Source organism: Armigeres subalbatus, chromosome 3 (assembly GCF_024139115.2).
Source record: "Armigeres subalbatus isolate Guangzhou_Male chromosome 3, GZ_Asu_2, whole genome shotgun sequence".
Lineage (NCBI taxonomy): Eukaryota > Metazoa > Arthropoda > Insecta > Diptera > Culicidae > Armigeres > Armigeres subalbatus.
The window spans coordinates 250,570,413-250,587,600 of record NC_085141.1 but is presented as its reverse complement, the minus strand read 5'-3'; the positions used below and the strand labels follow the sequence as shown (position 1 = coordinate 250,587,600).

Below are 17,188 nucleotides of genomic sequence, written 5' to 3'. Positions count from 1 at the left end.
CCGACAACGCCACGTACTTCGGTCCATCACGACTCCTTTTCCGTTTCATCAGCTGTGCTATACCATACTATGATCGTCACAATCCTTGAGCAAAACATCGCAGACTGGCTAAATGAAGGGCCCCGAGTATCCACTTCAGTGCTCCTTGGTTGCTGCCACCGTCGTCGATGATGGTGTTGTATTTACATAATCGGCCCTTTTTGCCAACAATGAGCCCATATCGGGATACTGACGACAACGAGCACTTCTACAAACGTGTTTGTAAGGACGTTTAGTACGTGCATCGAGTGAAAGATTTCTCCATACTGTAGCCTAGAAATGGAAGTGAATGGAAGCGATAGTGCAAACTAAAATAGTGTTGCCATTGTGTTTGCAAGAGGTTAGAAAAAATATAGCTTTAATTACTAAATTTCTGAGATCTAAATTTAGCCGATTCAATTAGAGTTTTGAGTCGAATTTTGTTTTAACCCTTTCTTTCCCATGGTAGCTGTAGAGCTCCAGTAAATTTTGCTTCCAACTTTCAACATATTTAGCACATATGTATTTATAATCGCATTGAATAGCTTACGAAATCAATTTTGCGAAAAAATAATGAAATAATTTAAAATGAAAAAAAATAATATATTTTTATAAACAATCAAGTAACTATTGATTAACAATCAAAGTTTTTTTTCGTTTTCCACTAATTTTAGCTATGCCAAATAATTTTTGTTCTACCATTTTTCCCAAAGATGATTCTCTCCAATTGGTATCATTGAAAAAAGTAGTGGGAAGGAAAAGGTTTTTTTGAGTTAGTGTCGTGGTATTCACATAATAAGAAAGAACGTGATAGTCAAAGTGATAGCCCCTTTTTATAATGTGATAAATCGTTTTATGATGTGATAACATTTTTAATAACTGGAAGTCGTGAATAACCAATAAGATGTCTGACGGTCATGTCCTTGATGAGTAAAATTACGCCATATGCTAGTTAAGAAGTCAAATATACTTTCGTTTACACGTTCCCGGCTACTCTCAAATCAAATTTAGAATGAAAAGGTTTATTTTCCAATCTCTCTTTTTGAATCATAAAGACACTAAACAACGTTAGCATTTATTTTAAATGAACTATTAGTCAAAATGCAATTAAAAACTGTTGTTTTTTTTCTTCAAAATGCGTTTGTTAGTTTTGTTAGGTAATTTAATGAAAAATTATGTTTAAGGCTTTGTCTTAATTCTTGATTTAAACTCGTCTTGAACTGAAAAGCGACAGTTCTGCCATGAAAATGTTTGTACTTTTGAATATGACAACCATAAAAACATGATTATTGTCTGTATTCTTGTCCTGCGAGCAGGGTTTTTTTTGGCAAAATTGTGTCATTGTTCTCATTTTTTACACCCATCGCATGCTACAAGTGAGACATTGCCGTCTGAATCCTATAACCTGGCAACGCTGAAATCACCCATCATTGCGTCGAACATTGGTCCTATAGTTTTCCACACGTTTTCCCATTTCCAACCACCCCAAAAAAGCTCTCACGAACACCACTGAGAAGGGCACTACCACACAAAACAGGGTGCGATAAATGTCAGAAGAGCTTCGGAGGAAACAAAAGCAAATCCTCCGTGCGTTGCCTATTTTCCTGAAATACCTTTTGCGTCCTTCCAGGCCCGCACAGGTCTTGGGTATCATCAATGAGATTCGTGGTGTAGGAACAAAAATCGAACACCACCGATAGGAAATAAACAGCTTACATCCGATAACGAAATTCCTTCGGTTCGGTGTGCAAGGATTTCATTCTCGCACTTCGTCCACCCACCCCGGGGATGAAAAACACATCGATATTTCTCGGGTACTTATTCAAAAGGACGTATGTGATTTTGTAAACAAAGATTCAAACGTCGATTTGTCCAATCTGATAGCACTCCCACGCAAAGCATCACGGCAGACAGGTAGGGGAAGCCTTCGGCTACTTGTTGGTGGTGTTGGTTTGCGTGGGAGTGCCATCAGATTGGACAAATCGACGTTTGAGTCTTTGTTTACAAAATCACATACGTCCTTTTGAATAAGTACCCGAGATTTGACAGCTTCCACCATCTTCTTTTCGCCCCTTCCACCCACAAATCGTAGCTCTTTCTCCGGCCGATGATGCCAAACACTTACCCGACTATTGAGCGGAACGGTCTCGATCATCTCCTGGCCGGTGCAGAGGCGCTTGTTGTGGGGCCCGTCCTGGCCACCGCCGGCACCATTTCCGTTGAACGCCATGATCATTGAAAATGAGCTTTGTGAACGCACCGAGCAACGAGGACGAATTCAGTGCAGGTGGTGGCGATGGTGATTTGCCTGGAACAAAGTCGCGACACTTTTCTCTTCACTACGAGCACAACGGGGGTGGACTCTTCTTTTCTACGCACTCCGACGACGACGGCGAACGCGCGGGGGATGTCTACTCGAACTGCGGTGGGAAACCAAGAGCTTTTCTTTTTCCCTTAAACGAGAAAAGATATGCACACGGGTGTTGGCAAATAAGCCTCGCTGCTCTTCACTAGACTCGGCACACTACACTAGAGGTTTCCACTTATTATCGTCGTCGGTTGCCTTCGCTTCTTTTCACAAATTTCCACTGGCTGGCTTATGCTCAGACGCGCGACTTTTTGCTGTTTTTTTATATTTGACTCTTTAGTTGTTCGTCTATTCCCGACGCACTGACTTCTCACTTCAATTTATTGCGATGACGCTTTCCGAAGAATATGGACACAAAAATTTAAAATTTTGTTCGACAATTTCTGATTTTTATGAATCTTTTCTGACAAGTTGATATTAAAACAGAAAACTAGCATGTTATTACTTTTCTCACAAAACAGTGTAATGATGAAATTGCGCAATTCTATTCAATTGATCTAATGATGCATTTAGAAGAAAGTTTGTGATTTTCTTTGTCGACAAATTATCAATAGGTAGGGATCCAAGTATAGTAATGACAATATATAATTTCGTCTAGGTTCATAATAAGTAACTAAGTCATAATAAGGGATCAGCAATCAGATTTTGATTGAATATTGCAAATAATGAATAGCTTGACGTGAATAAACTTCATACGAGCCGTAGTAAAATAAATAGCTTATAGTTACACAGAAAAAATATGCTGATCTACGGAAAAAGGTATAAGATTCATCGGAATCGAAATTAGTCGAACATAATATCTTAAAATTGTTCTCGCGTGTAATATTTATTGTGACTATCACATCCGTGTTAAACAATAGATTAGGCTTTTCACTGTTTCACTCACGCACTTTATAAACAGCTCTATTTTTATCGCCGCTTACTCTGTTTATCAAGTTATTTCCCAGGATGTTATTGCCTGAGATTATTACAAACAGGACTAATTTTTAACTTCACTGGAAAGAGAAACCAAGGGGGCTAGCCATGCGTTGCTATGGCACCTAGGTAGAAGTGCTCTTCAGAAGCAATAATTAGATAAAGCTAGAGCAGCGAAAGAACTCAAACTGGGTACCAGCTGTAGTAGGCGCTGCCGAATAAAAACACCGGAACCGGAAAATGGAGTTTTCTGCGGGGGCGTAGTACCCTTTTCGCCTAGTGTTCTAGGCTTTTTTATACTGGGATGATTGTTCTGTCGAGCAGTGTCAGGGCAGCTAGAATTCCTCTAGCGCTTCCTAATGCACGAAAGAAATATCGAAACTTTCCGTCCTTTTTCCTCTTGTGACGTTCGCTATGCTGCGGCGTGAATTTTTGTTTGGTATGATAGCGTGAATTCAGTTCATACGGATTTTCTTACCGAATGGCGACCACTTTCATGAAAACGCACTCACTCAGTGGATTACACAATAACCATGCCACTTCCGACTTTGGAACGCTTGGAAGAAAATTTTCACTTTTGACTTGGTCTTCGGAGAATCGAACGACACTGCACCGCAAAATCGGAGAACTGCTAAAACTGTCCGCGGCCAAGGTAAAACTGAAAGTGCGGCTCGACTCGATGGACGAACATTGACGAACGAACGTCTTGCTCGATGGCAGAGTTGCCAAATTTAAAATCTGAATAATAACATTTCTGAAAAATGTTACTAGGGTTTATTCACAAATTTCATAACACTAACAATAACAATATGATATCAATGAACAAAAAATAATAATTATCGACGAGTAAAATCACAAAAAACCGTTTCTAACATCAACAACAAGTGCGGTTTAGTGAGCAGGTTGAAGTCGCTCAAAGTTTCTCCTGTCCTGCTCGTTCTTTTTTGTCAACAAAATGGACATGAGCGAGATGGGAATATCTTCGAGATACTTCAAGCTGCTTATAAGACAGGACTATTAAATAACGCTTAATGATTTAGGGCCGATTTCTTCACCTCCGCTTAGGCCTTAAACCAGGTTTAAGCGTATGGGTAAGCACCGCTTAAGAGTTAAGCGAAGGTGAAGAAATTGGCCCTTAGCTGCTTATTATTATAGTTATTAAATCTATTACATTTATGCGAGTTACAATTTTGAGTGGAAGCAGACCTCAATCTCGAATTCGTATAGAGCAAAAATTAATTTTCCTTTTTGGCAACCTAGCCTCCCGAGAGAGGCTCTCAGCAACTTTCGTTGCGGCGTCGGAAAACAACGATCACGCGTTCATACGGCTGTGCTGCTTGCACCAACGCGCATGTTTGGCGACCGCGTGCTTTTGTTTCCTTCGCACGCATGTTTGCTCTTTCGTTGCTTCTCGATTCGTTTTGCGCAAGCTCACATTTGCGTCGGTTGCGTCGCACCACAGCTCGCCAAGACGCCTATCCATCGGACGAACGGCATCCCGCACACGCTCTCAAAAGATAAGAAGCATGCACAAGAAAGCCCATGTCACATTTTGCTCAGTTGTGTGCGTTCCAAACAAACTATGGGAGATCAGACGTACGTTCATGATTTTGAAAGACTTCAAATCTGATCTGTCAAAATTTTCACCACCCATCATCACCATCAGCGGGAGGTGTTAATCAGGGTTGCAGTTAAAAATTTATGAATAATGATATGCTCACCAATTTCTATATACAGTAGCCGTTCGATAACTGCAAATTGTTTACTTTTCAGTTAACGAATGCCGTTCGATAACTGCAATGCATTCTAGACGTCAAACGGTTGTCAATTGACGTCAGATGCAATAAAATTGCATCCAAATGTGCAGCGCAATGCAGCTGTCATTGAGTGTGACACCAGTTTGAAGTTTAGCGGTCCGATAACTGCAAAACTGTTGCAACTATCGAATTGCAGTTAAAAAGCATTGCAGTTAAATGACTTGCAGTTATCGAACGTCTACTGTAATTTTATCTCTATCCAGGGGTGGCATTGCGCATCTCGAATCGAATCTCTCGATTCGATACGTTTTTGCTCTCGATTAACGAAAACGGTGGAATCAAAGACTAATTAGTCTTAATTAGTCTTTGGTGGAATTATGTATTTCGTTCGTCTTCATCCATTCGCAGTACAAGATTTCGAATGGTGCCGTACTAGCTCATCGAGTATGTTCTGTCAAACGGGATGTAAACAGAGAGAATAAGAGATAGCTGTCTCCGTCTTTAATATGCTGCCCGCTCGCGAGACCATCTTGAGCGCATGCGCGATGTAAGCAAACAGAGAGAATGAGAGATAATTTTATCTGCGTGAAGAATGCTGCCCGTTCGAAAGGCATATCCTTTAGCGCATGGATTAGCAATAATTGATGCTCAAAAAAATATGTTTAATGGCTAAAAAGCAATGATTTTGAGCAGTCGCAGCCAATTTTCAAAAATATGTTAACTGCTTTTCAATGAAGATACTGCTACGAAATAAAATATAAATTTAATTTTAAAGCTAAAGCTAGGCTCAATCATTAATTATTTTGATGTTTCAATAATGTGTTCTAATTAAATTTATTGGACTCGTTTTTCACCCCTTTACGCGAATTTTTCCCAGATGTTTTTACGTGGTTTTTCGAAATCGCCAGGAAATACGTGAAAAAAAAACTATGTTTGTTGAAATTGGTTTTTCACATTTTTTTCAATTTCGTGATTACCGTGATTTTTATGTGTATTTTGGAATTTACGCAGCCCGTATCCCCCACATAAACCGCGACTTCAGTATTTTATATATTATTAATAATAAACAAAGTAATTTGTTTTTGGCCCACTTTATCAATATTTTTTATGATTTATTAAAATCAACCAATTAAAACGAATATGCCAACATAGCTGAAGATTTACTCGTATTACACCCCCATTTTACGAAAAATTCTACTTAGAAATAGCTTATTGCCTTAAAACTTTGAAAGAAGGAATACTAATAATTATCTTTCATTCGAGTTACAATAATAAAACATTCATTCTCTTCACGTACATACAAAATAGCGAATATAGTTTTAAACTTGCAGCAAGAAATAACTCTCGAACAACATTCGAAAGCAATATAGGTGACGAGCGTTTTTGATTCGACTTGAGTCGTTTTCTAGTGTGCTATCGAGTATCCATAATGCCAAAACATCTCGCTATTCTTGTACCTCCTCGAACGATAACTCGTTTTCGAGATCGAATCGAAAGTCGTAATGCCAAACATGCTCGATTCGATAGAATTTCGTTCGAATCGAGATGCACAATGCCACCCCAGCTTTCCACGCTCGGTAATGGCGGCTTGTCGGTGTGTAAAAATCAATCGGTCTCTGTACTTTTTGACACTAGCTGGAGGAAAACTCACTGGCGAAAAGGCCTTTTTTCCCTTCCCCTCACCAAGGAACGCCAGTGGGCTTTCCTCCAGCTAGTGTCAAACAGCATAGTGACCGATTAATTTTTACACACCGACAAGCCGCCATTACCGAGCGTGGAAAGCTGGATATAACAATTTCAATTCGCTCTATACCAATTTCGAATTATAACTAGACCAACAATTGAAAAGGGTGTAACAGCCAAAATTTATTCCTCCTGATTCTTCATCTATTGCTTTATATGTCCACATGTCCATGGACGAAGAATCAGAAGGAATAAACTTTGGCTGTTACGCCCTTTTCAAATGTTGATCTAGATAACTCTTCCTTTCTTCCGAACAGAATTATTGCGAGAAGATTGAAAAATTCGAACCGGGGTCCGACGGTCGACTGTCGGAAAGCTGTTCCGCAAACGTCAAATCACTTGTTGCACGGTAAAAATTTTTGGTTTCTTTTTTCGGTGTGAATGTTGATTATTAAAATCAACGGGAATATGCAACTTTAAACGAGTGTTACATGTCCCTATATTTTTTAAACAAGTTTTATGATACTTTGAAGGCATTTTGTCATATATTTATGTGATTTAGAAACATTTTAGATTTCTCGAATATTCTTAATATCAATAAATATCAACACTATTCGTACAGTGCATGCCATTTTGAAGTTTCCGACACTCAGTCTGCTTCTTCTTCTTTGCTCCGCAAAATTAGAATTTTTCTCTTTTCTCGCAATATTATTGAAAAGAAACTTTTCGGGCTATCATCCTTTGCAGTAGGACTGCACGGATAAAAATTAAAAAGCTAAAAAGATTAAATTCTAATCTAAAACCATATTCGGTCCATCCACTCATTGCTTTGTATAATTCTACGATAAGCCTATGAATGAATACCATAAATTTAATCATTGGAAGGATTATTCCTTTTTTATCTAATAATGATTAAAGTTAATTAATTTAGTCAGTAGATTTTTATCCCAAAACAAAGACATCTGACTTTTCAAAATAAATAGAACGGAATGTTGTTTCAGCAGTGGCTTTTGCCGTCACGCCGGTGAAAATGATTTTCGCCGGGTTCTGCATGGGAATAAAACCGAGATTAAAACCTTGATGAAAACGTAAAAAAAACAAAAACCAAAAGTGAGCTCCTTTAAGTATGGTGGGTTTGAACGAGGGTGATGGTGGTTCGATTTTTCTCAGCCTTATCGCGGGATCATATGGGTGAAACATAGTAATTGTTGGATTGCCAGGGAGAACAACACATATTTTTCCAAGCCGTTTGCCAATGCCGAAAAGATATCATGCAGTCAAGTAAGACAGCAAAACCCGCACAAGAATATGCCGTCTTTTTCGGCTTGAAAAAAAAAACACGTGTCGTTCCCCTTGGGGATTGCTTTGTCGTTTCGGTGTAACTCCAGAACAAGTGCGAGAAATTAGTTTCTGACACGATTTTTCGTAGTCTTATCGCTGACTGCGCAAAGCCGAACTCGGAGCGGACGGAACTGACGTAATCCGATCAATATGGGCTGGAACCACCTGAAAAAAAATCTGAAGAAATTTGGCACCGATTCGACCTACCTTGATGAGCGACAAATATATAATGAATATTTTTCTCAAGTCTCAAGAGTAGCAATGCGAGCTTGTTAATCATTTAAAAGTTTATATTTCAGAAAATCATACCAATGCTTAAATAGCAACCCAGGCTAAATTTATTAATAATCCTTGCAACAATTAAAATTTGAAAAAGCATAAAATGGAATAAATATTAAGCTAATAAGCTTTTTTCATTTTATCCGTGTATAGAGACACGCGGAGTGAATAAAAGTAACTCTGCCTTCACGGCCAGCAGACAAAAAAAAATATGTGCGGTCGGCAACATCAAAATTTGTAAGAACTTGAAGTGACTCTAAGTGTGAGCAGTTATTTCGTTTGCTCCAACTACATATTTTCTCTTCTTTAGCACCATTTCCTTATATTCAACAATAAATATGATTAAATACCATATATAAATTTGCTATGAGAACTCGCCGAACATCTTCATTTACTGAACTTTTCAAACTTTTTTATAATTTCTATCATGTTGATTACACTACACACAAAAAACAAAAATAGTTTTATTAAATATAAAGCACTCTTGAAATGAAAAGTGCTACATTTTGTTGAGTATAAAAGTGATTTTATCTAAAACAAAAGTTATTTGTTTGATTTAAAAGTGTTTTGTGTGTCTCCTTACTGTAAATTTAAAAGTTGTTCCTTTCAGATTGAGAACTGTAGAAGTGTCGAAATTAGGGAAACTCAACGAAACTTATTGAACAAAACAGGGAAAAGAGACCGTTTTGCAAGAACACTGGCATTTCAATAGGTCAAATTTATTGAAGAAAAATAATTTTATTAATTTATGAAAAGTTGATTGCTTTTAAAATATTTATTCAACAGCAAACATTTCTGAATACAAATAATTAAAGACTAAATTTGATTATTATAGCTCTAAAAGTAAATAAATAAGATACTTCAGCTCTAAGTATTTTGTCCCTTTTAATACATTGTCTAAACTATGTAAACTTCATTTGCAAATTAATTCAATTGATTTAATACGTGGTTTAATACATTGAAATTAATTTATGAAACTTAATAAAATAATATACTTGATAATATCTTCCATTCGCATTAATTTTGGACATTATTGAGATTTAAACTAACCATTGTGGGATTTCATTTCAGTACAGTGTGACAGACGGAAAACATAATAATAAAATTCTGTTGGTGTCAGCACGTATCGGAATTTCATTTTTTAGTTTAATTCAATACTTAGTAATTTCGTTTTTATCAGCCATGGAAAGATTCGGTAATGGTTTCGTTTTCGTTCAATCCAGTAAAAGATGGCCAGAAGCAGAACATATTTCGGAGATTCATCCGATTATCATTGCGGTAAGTTCAGCAGTGGTTACCTGAATAGATTACAATTATGAATCTCATGTTTTAATACAGAAATCGCAGCAGGAACCTTGTGAGACAAGAAGCAGTCTTGCGGCCAAAGTACCTTCACAATCTTATTTGGATCATTGAGTAACACCCGACGCATATTTTGCCATACGAGAGGTTCCAGAGAATTTAGTGTCCTGAATCCTGAAGGAGCCAACCAATGGATGCATTGACAATGTGTTGAGTGGTCAAAACCGAAAGCCCAATCATGTCTGTGAACGAAATTTGTTCGTATATTGAACGTGTTGTTATAATTGCAATAAATAAATATTCTCTAAAAACATACTTCATGCGAAATGTTAATTTTCGGAAAAACAAAAAAGGGGGGATGGAGAAACTTGGGAAGAATTTATGAGGAATTTCCTGTAAAAATACATAAATAATCCATTCTTACTTTTACAGTGACATCTTTTAGGTTTGACAGTTCTACAATTCATTACAAAAGTGCATAAACTTTTATTTCAGGGGTGGATGTCGGGTGGCTATAAACTTTTTTTTTTAAAGTTTGTGGACTTTTATTCTAAACATATACAACTCTCTACGAAAAAGAACCAACGAAACTTTTTATTTTAACCAATGGTTTTTTTAATTTGATTAATGGTTTTTCTTTCTGTGTACCTATCTTGCATTTAGTACCGATTGGTAATGTTTGTTTACTTTGCTAGTTTGGTACGGCGTTTGACGGTTCGTTTGGTACTTTTGGCTTCACTGTTTGCGGGTCTCTATATATAAAAAACGTCTCTGGGTTGATCTGGTTTCTTCGGAGATAACGATCGATCACCATGCATGCTCATAAATGTAGCCTCACACCTCGGGAATTTTGTCGGCGGATTTTTTCCCCATGTATTTTTGCATATGCGTTTTTTTTCGGAATTTGGGCACGGAAAATAAAAATCCCGGCCCCATTTAAAATGCACGGTGACCAAAATCCGGCGGAAAATTTTCCCGAGGTATATAAAGGCTACCTTACACCAAAGACTAATTAAGACGTCACGTCATGTAGAGCTCATTCGAGGGACCACTTCTAGTACTGCATTTGGTCCCTCGGTACCCAAGTTTGACATTTCGATGAATATCTCCACTTTCACCGACCTTGCAATGCAGTAGCCTATGGCAACAAGTCAATTGAAGTTTGGTACGAGACAGTTGCGACTGTTTACGTAAATACGAACCGGGCAAATCCAGTATGGAAAACCAATGCGGAATAAACTCTTAGTTTATAGCTATCATGCTAACTGATGGGTTGATGACCATTGTGATATGACGATACTGTAAAATCTTGAACAAAGTAGTGTAAGTATCTGATCACGTCTGTTCAGTGTTGGAATGAGTCACAGTTTGCTCAGCAGGATATGTTGGCTATATTATGTACTGCCTGTCGGCAGAATGACCTTCGTGTCGGTAGCGATGGTACGCGATGGTACCGGTTAGATTTGATGGCCCAAATATTTTCTGTTATATTCCCATTATCGTCGCCATTCCATTCCATTGCGTTCAGCGCTTAAAGGTTGATGCGGATTTATACACGGTGTCTCTATGAGGAAATATTAATTTAAAAAAAAAATCTGTATCTACACCTTCAATCTGCGGAATGGAAATATCAATTGATGATCTTCTATATCATCTTTCTTCTACGGAAATCAAATATTTTTCGATCCGAGTGTCGAACCGACCAACAAAGGCTGTTGGTTTCATCCCAAATGAATAAGAATAACTGGTTTTCTAATCATCTTTGGCCACGCTAATATTTATCAGCAATGAGGGCAATCATAGCATATACATAGTTTTTCAAACGCGTAAGGCTATAAAAACGAACGGTCTTATTTGTGAACAACTTCAACATTGTTTTCTCGGCTTTTTATTATACTTGATCTTCATGATGTCTTCGAAAAGCGAAAAGTTTACTACACATCTAATTTAAATAATTAACTACTAATTTGACTTATGGGAATGATCTGGAGGAGGATGAGGTGGAATACGAGTTAATAATCCCTGAATACTCAGTAGAGGATCCGACATGTTATTAGTCCGAAAACGGAGGCACAGTGTAGAACACTGAGTACTCGCTGACCAATGATTTTGTAGTAGTATAATGATAGTTGGTATAATGTTGCACAACAGAAACCATATGAACTAGAAAAGGGCTCGCAGAAGGCTTTTCATCCATTGGGAGCGTCAGGAGGTGCTCCAATTGCTTAATCTCATGCTCGGAATGTGTTTTCACCTATTTATCTTGAGTGTTTATGCGAGACTCCGGAATTTGAAACCAATATTCCGAGCGCCATGCTGAAACCACAGCCAAAAATAAACTTACAAGGCCGCAACGGTGCGTACAAATCCGTAATAAGACGCAATTCATAAGAATCAGTATCATAAATGATCACTACAGTTTCCGCTATTTCGTTACTTCCAGATTGTAGATAGTTCTAGAACAAAAGAAATGATTAACCCTTGGTTGATACAAATACAAATCAACTTCCATTTTTTCCCAATGTTTTGATTTACATAACAATTGTCAAGTCGCCTTAGCAACTCATAAAGAGGTACTGATCACTTAGCTCAGTACTAGAATCAAGGTGATTTTAATTAATGGTTATGCAATTTTATGACCTAGTACTTCATGAACTCTGAAAAACAGAACAATTGTATAGACTTATGCAGGAGTTCATCGAATTCACTCACACGATGGATTTTGACATTTGAGCGGGTCGTTTTCTCGAACAAAAGTTCATTTGGCGTTCATTATGCGACCCGCTCAAACGTCATAATTTCTTGGGGGAGTTCATTTTGCGTTAGTCTATGGGACATGAACGTCTTAATTAGTCTTTGCTTACACCTTATACCTTAAAGGCTACCTTACACCTCGGGAAAATTTTCCGCCGGATTTTTGTCCCCGTGCATTTTCAATGGGACCGGGATTTTGATTGCCCGTGCCCAGAGTGTATGTAATTAAGAGTGGCGACATGTGCCGCTTTTGACAGGTCTCCTGCTCGTTTGGAACACGATTTTGTATGGGAATGACAGATGAATTTTGTTCCAATTCTGACAGTGTCGTCACTCTTAATTACATACACTCCCAGAGTAACAATCTGTGAGATGTTAGGGTCTGGTTAGGGTCTGTTAGTTATGCTTCTCTTCAGAAAGCATATAACATACACTTCAGTGTCATGCTTTTTCCTCTTTTTCTCTCGTGCTTGGCAACGCCGGCAACAAACTGGAAACATAAACAGAAAAAAAAACAAGTGACGTTGCTTCCAAGCTGTTTTTGCGATTTTTTCTTCTGAAAAATCAATATGTATATTGCGATGTTTGATTGCTTTTTCATGTAAGTATTTACTTTCACTGATTAAGAACATTAAGGTAGCTTGTTAATATTAAACTTCGAATTTCAGCATTCGGCTTTGTGTCAGCATCTGCAAAACTAAGTTGCAGGCATCGACGAGAAGCTGGTCATGGTCACCCCAGGGCGGAAATCGCTGATGAGAAGCGCTCAAGGATGCAACGCATAGATGGGATGGGGTTTCCTCTGAATAGTCGCTGTGATACGGTCCGCGTTTTGGATGGAATACTCCGGCAGCATTCACATTTCTTTGGCAGCTCCATTGAGTAAGTTTCCTTCATAATGCGCATATATTATAAGATAACCATTACTTATTGCTTTTTTTGTTGAATTGGTTTTGCCAACAGCGATTTGGTGTGTTTTTATAATCATAACGTCTCTGGCCTGAAGAATGCGCGTCAGTGGGGACCACCATAAAATGGTGAGATAAAGCAAGTAAGTTTAAATCAATATTTCAATATAAAATATGAGTTCAGTGCTCTCATTCCTATCTACATATCTTTCTACGACACTTGTTTTTAATTCACTTTCAGATTCAGAGGAGGCACTTTTATTTTCGGTGGTTGACAGCTCTACTGCCAGGCGACGAGGAATGTCTTTTCGGAATATTAATTTCCATCCGGGAACGAATCTCAACCAGCAGAATGCATCTGGATTTCGCCTGGGTAAGACACTGTTGTTTGAAAAGCAAGATATTTTTTCTCAAAATCAAATTCTATTCTATGCTTCAGGTGGTGCTGGTTGGTTCCTGAGAAATCGCCGGGTGTAGGAGATGAGTTGCTGCAGGACCAATAGGCGTTATTTCACTGCAAGATGGGGAAGATTCTATGCGATGCATGAAGTCTAGGTTGTAAGCTCAAGTGCATGAAGAATTGCTTGGTCCAATGATCGTCGGACAGAGATCCTATCTTCACGTCTTCAAATGGCAATGTTTTAAACACTCATTTGTAATTTTATCGATTTTATTGATTTAATTTTAATTTAATTTTAATTAAATTTTAATTAAATTTTAATTAAATTTTAATTAAATTTTAATTTAATTTTAATTTAATTTTAATTTAATTTTAATTTAATTTTAATTTAATTTTAATTTAATTTTAATTTAATTTTAATTTAATTTTAATTTAATTTTAATTTAATTTTAATTTAATTTTAATTTAATTTTTAATTTAATTTTAATTTAATTTTAATTTAATTTTAATTTAATTTTAATTTAATTTTAATTTAATTTTAATTTAATTTTAATTTAATTTTAATTTAATTTTAATTTAATTTTAATTTAATTTTAATTTAATTTTAATTTAATTTTAATTTAATTTTAATTTAATTTTAATTTAATTTTAATTTAATTTTAATTTAATTTTAATTTAATTTTAATTTAATTTTAATTTAATTTTAATTTAATTTTAATTTAATTTTAATTTAATTTTAATTTAATTTTAATTTAATTTTAATTTAATTTTAATTTAATTTTAATTTAATTTTTAATTTAATTTTAATTTAATTTTAATTTAATTTTAATTTAATTTTAATTTAATTTTAATTTAATTTTAATTTAATTTTAATTTAATTTTAATTTAATTTTAATTTAATTTTAATTTAATTTTAATTTAATTTTAATTTAATTTTAATTTAATTTTAATTTAATTTTAATTTAATTTTAATTTAATTTTAATTTAATTTTAATTTAATTTTAATTTAATTTTAATTTAATTTTAATTTAATTTTAATTTAATTTTAATTTAATTTTAATTTAATTTTAATTTAATTTTAATTTAATTTTAATTTAATTTTAATTTAATTTTAATTTAATTTTAATTTAATTTTAATTTAATTTTAATTTAATTTTATTTTAATTTTAATTTAATTTTAATTTTATTTTAAGGAATTTCTGGAAAAAGCTTCGGAGGAACTTCTGGAGGAATCTCTGAAGAAATCCTTGGATGCATCTCCGAAAGAAATCCTGAAGTAATTTCCGAAATAAATCCTTGAAGAATCTCCAAAGGAACTTTGGAGGTATCTCAGTAGGAATTGCTGGAAGCATATCCTATGGAAATCCTGGAAAAATGTCCGAAACAATTCCTGGGTGCATCTCCGAAATCTCTGTACGAATTTCTGCAGGAATCTCTGAAGTATGTCCTAAAGCTCTCAAGGAAAGGAGGCATCTTCAGAGGAACTCCTGGAGAAATCTTCAAAGGAATCTTTAAATACTTCCAGGAGGAATCTCAGTAGGAATTCCTGGAGGTATCTGAAGAAATTGCTGGACGAATCTTCGAAGGATCGATATTCCTGATGGAATCTCCCAAGCTCTTTATGGATGCATCTCGGAAAGAATTCCTGGAGGAATCTCCGGGCTGGATGTACTGGATCTCGAAAACTATTAGAAGGAACTGTCCCATGGCATTCCTGGAGGAATCTCCGATGAAACTCTTGGAGAAATCCCCAAAGGTGGAGGAATTTCCTAAGGAACCTTTACAGGAATCTACAAAAGAATTCCTGGAGGAATCTCCGTAAGAACTCTTGAACTCGCTTCTGGAGGGATCTCCGAAACAACTTCTGCATTATTTTCCAAGAAATATATGAAGAAACTCTTGCAGAATTCTCCTAAAAGTTTCTGCGAAAGAACTTGAAGGTATTCTTAGAGGAAACTCTGAAGGAACTTCTGGAGAATTTTTCGAAGGTACTTCTGAAGGAAGCTCCAAAGAACTTGCGGAGGAATTTCCGAAGAAACTGATGCAGGAATCTCCAAAGGAACTTCTGCAGGAGTCTCAGTAGGAATGTCTGGAGGAATTCCTGAAGGAATCTCAAATGAACGTCTTGAGGAATCTCCGAAGAAATTCCTGGAGGAATCTCCGAAGAAATTCCTGGAGGAATCTTTGAAAGAACTGCTGCAGGAAACTCCGAAGAAATTATTGGAGCAATCCGCGTTTCGTAGTTGTCTAGATGACGAGAGTACGGTTCCTGGCCGATTAAAAAGGCCGTATCGGAATGGGACCGCATCGTACTCAAAGACATCATCTACGCTGCGACCGCTTCGTGATCAAATGGACTCACGTGGTACTCGAACGCGTCTACTACGATGCAATTTTCGTGGTGGACCAGGTTCCGGATCGAATATAGAAGACCGCTTCGGAATAGGCGGCGGCTGTAGTGTAAATTGCAAAACTGCTTCCTTCCTATAGTCTATACATTATAAAACACGGGTTACTTTATCCTAAATATTGAAATTATAATTTCATAATAAATAAGCTAAATGTGGTTAATCTAAATGTAAAACAATTATTTTGGTAAATATAGAAAATTTCTAAGACGATTTTTATTGATAATTTATTTACATTCATCTGTTACTCGAGGCAGTTATGTATATTATGTACATTCTGCCTCGGATGACAGCTGAATGTAAATAAATCAGCATGAAAGCCCTTTCAAAACAACCCTCACAACTCCCTAACCGCTCACTGCGAAACATTGCTAACGTTATTCTAAAGTGAGGCTAACAGGTTAGATTAAATTATGCAACTTACATAAACATATCTAACAAAAGTGTTGCAGATCTGTCTAATTTTAGTCTCATTTTACCCTAACGTTAGTGAGAAAATTAGAGTAACTTTCTAACAGGTTACACTCATGTTAGGGTCAAGTTAGAGTAACCTTGTTTGCTGGGCTCTGCCCGTGCCCAAATCCCGAAAACATCGCATATGTAAAAATGCATGGGGAAAAAATCCGCGGACTAAATTCCCGAGGTGAATGGTGATGTAACAGTAAAATGTATGATATTTTAATGATATTTTGTATTCGGGATGTCTTCACGAGAAAGACGAGAAAGAAACAAGACTTCATTTATTGTTCTTGGATCTTGCATATGGCATATGATTCTTGTCAAGATTACTTCTATATTTTTTATTAGTTATTATTTAGGACTTTATTTTATTCTTCTTTCTCTCTTCTTTCTTCTTTTTTTATGCGTTTTCCTTTTTCCATCTACTTTCTTGTTCATTTTTTATACTTCTTTCTTTTCTCTTCCTTCATCCTTCGTTTCTCTATCTTCTTCTTTCTTCCTAAGCAATGGAGGGGGAATCTGCTCAACAGACATCTTGGGTTGTCCAGGAAGTGCGGGGTTAGGGGCCACCTCCAACAGCAAACGAGGGAGGCAGG

General features: G+C 36.2%; 1 protein-coding gene and 1 long non-coding RNA gene across 17 annotated transcripts in view; one reads left to right on the top strand and one right to left on the bottom strand.

Annotated features, from left to right (window-relative positions):
* Window positions 1-3,970, bottom strand: part of LOC134223481 (heterogeneous nuclear ribonucleoprotein L) — an 896,804-nt gene extending 892,834 nt beyond the window's left edge. For 11 of the 16 annotated variants that reach the window (XM_062702627.1, XM_062702636.1, XM_062702638.1 and 8 more), the window contains exons 1-2: window positions 3,780-3,970; window positions 2,144-2,720 (exon numbers count right to left, since the gene is read on the bottom strand). In XM_062702627.1, the coding sequence (XP_062558611.1) occupies window positions 2,144-2,254 (111 nt within the window). In that variant the 5' untranslated portion in view covers window positions 2,255-2,720; window positions 3,780-3,970. Of the gene's footprint in view, window positions 1-2,143; window positions 2,721-3,272; window positions 3,382-3,497; window positions 3,715-3,779 lie in introns of those variants that run through there. The other 5 variants (XM_062702630.1, XM_062702628.1, XM_062702637.1 and 2 more) reach the window with 5 other exon arrangements.
* A 5,482-nt stretch (window positions 3,971-9,452) lies between these two features.
* LOC134227960 (uncharacterized) lies at window positions 9,453-9,978 on the top strand. The gene is made up of 2 exons (XR_009983802.1): window positions 9,453-9,639; window positions 9,700-9,978. It is a non-coding gene; the product is annotated as an uncharacterized LOC134227960 (long non-coding RNA).
* The last annotated feature ends 7,210 nt before the right edge of the window (window positions 9,979-17,188 follow it).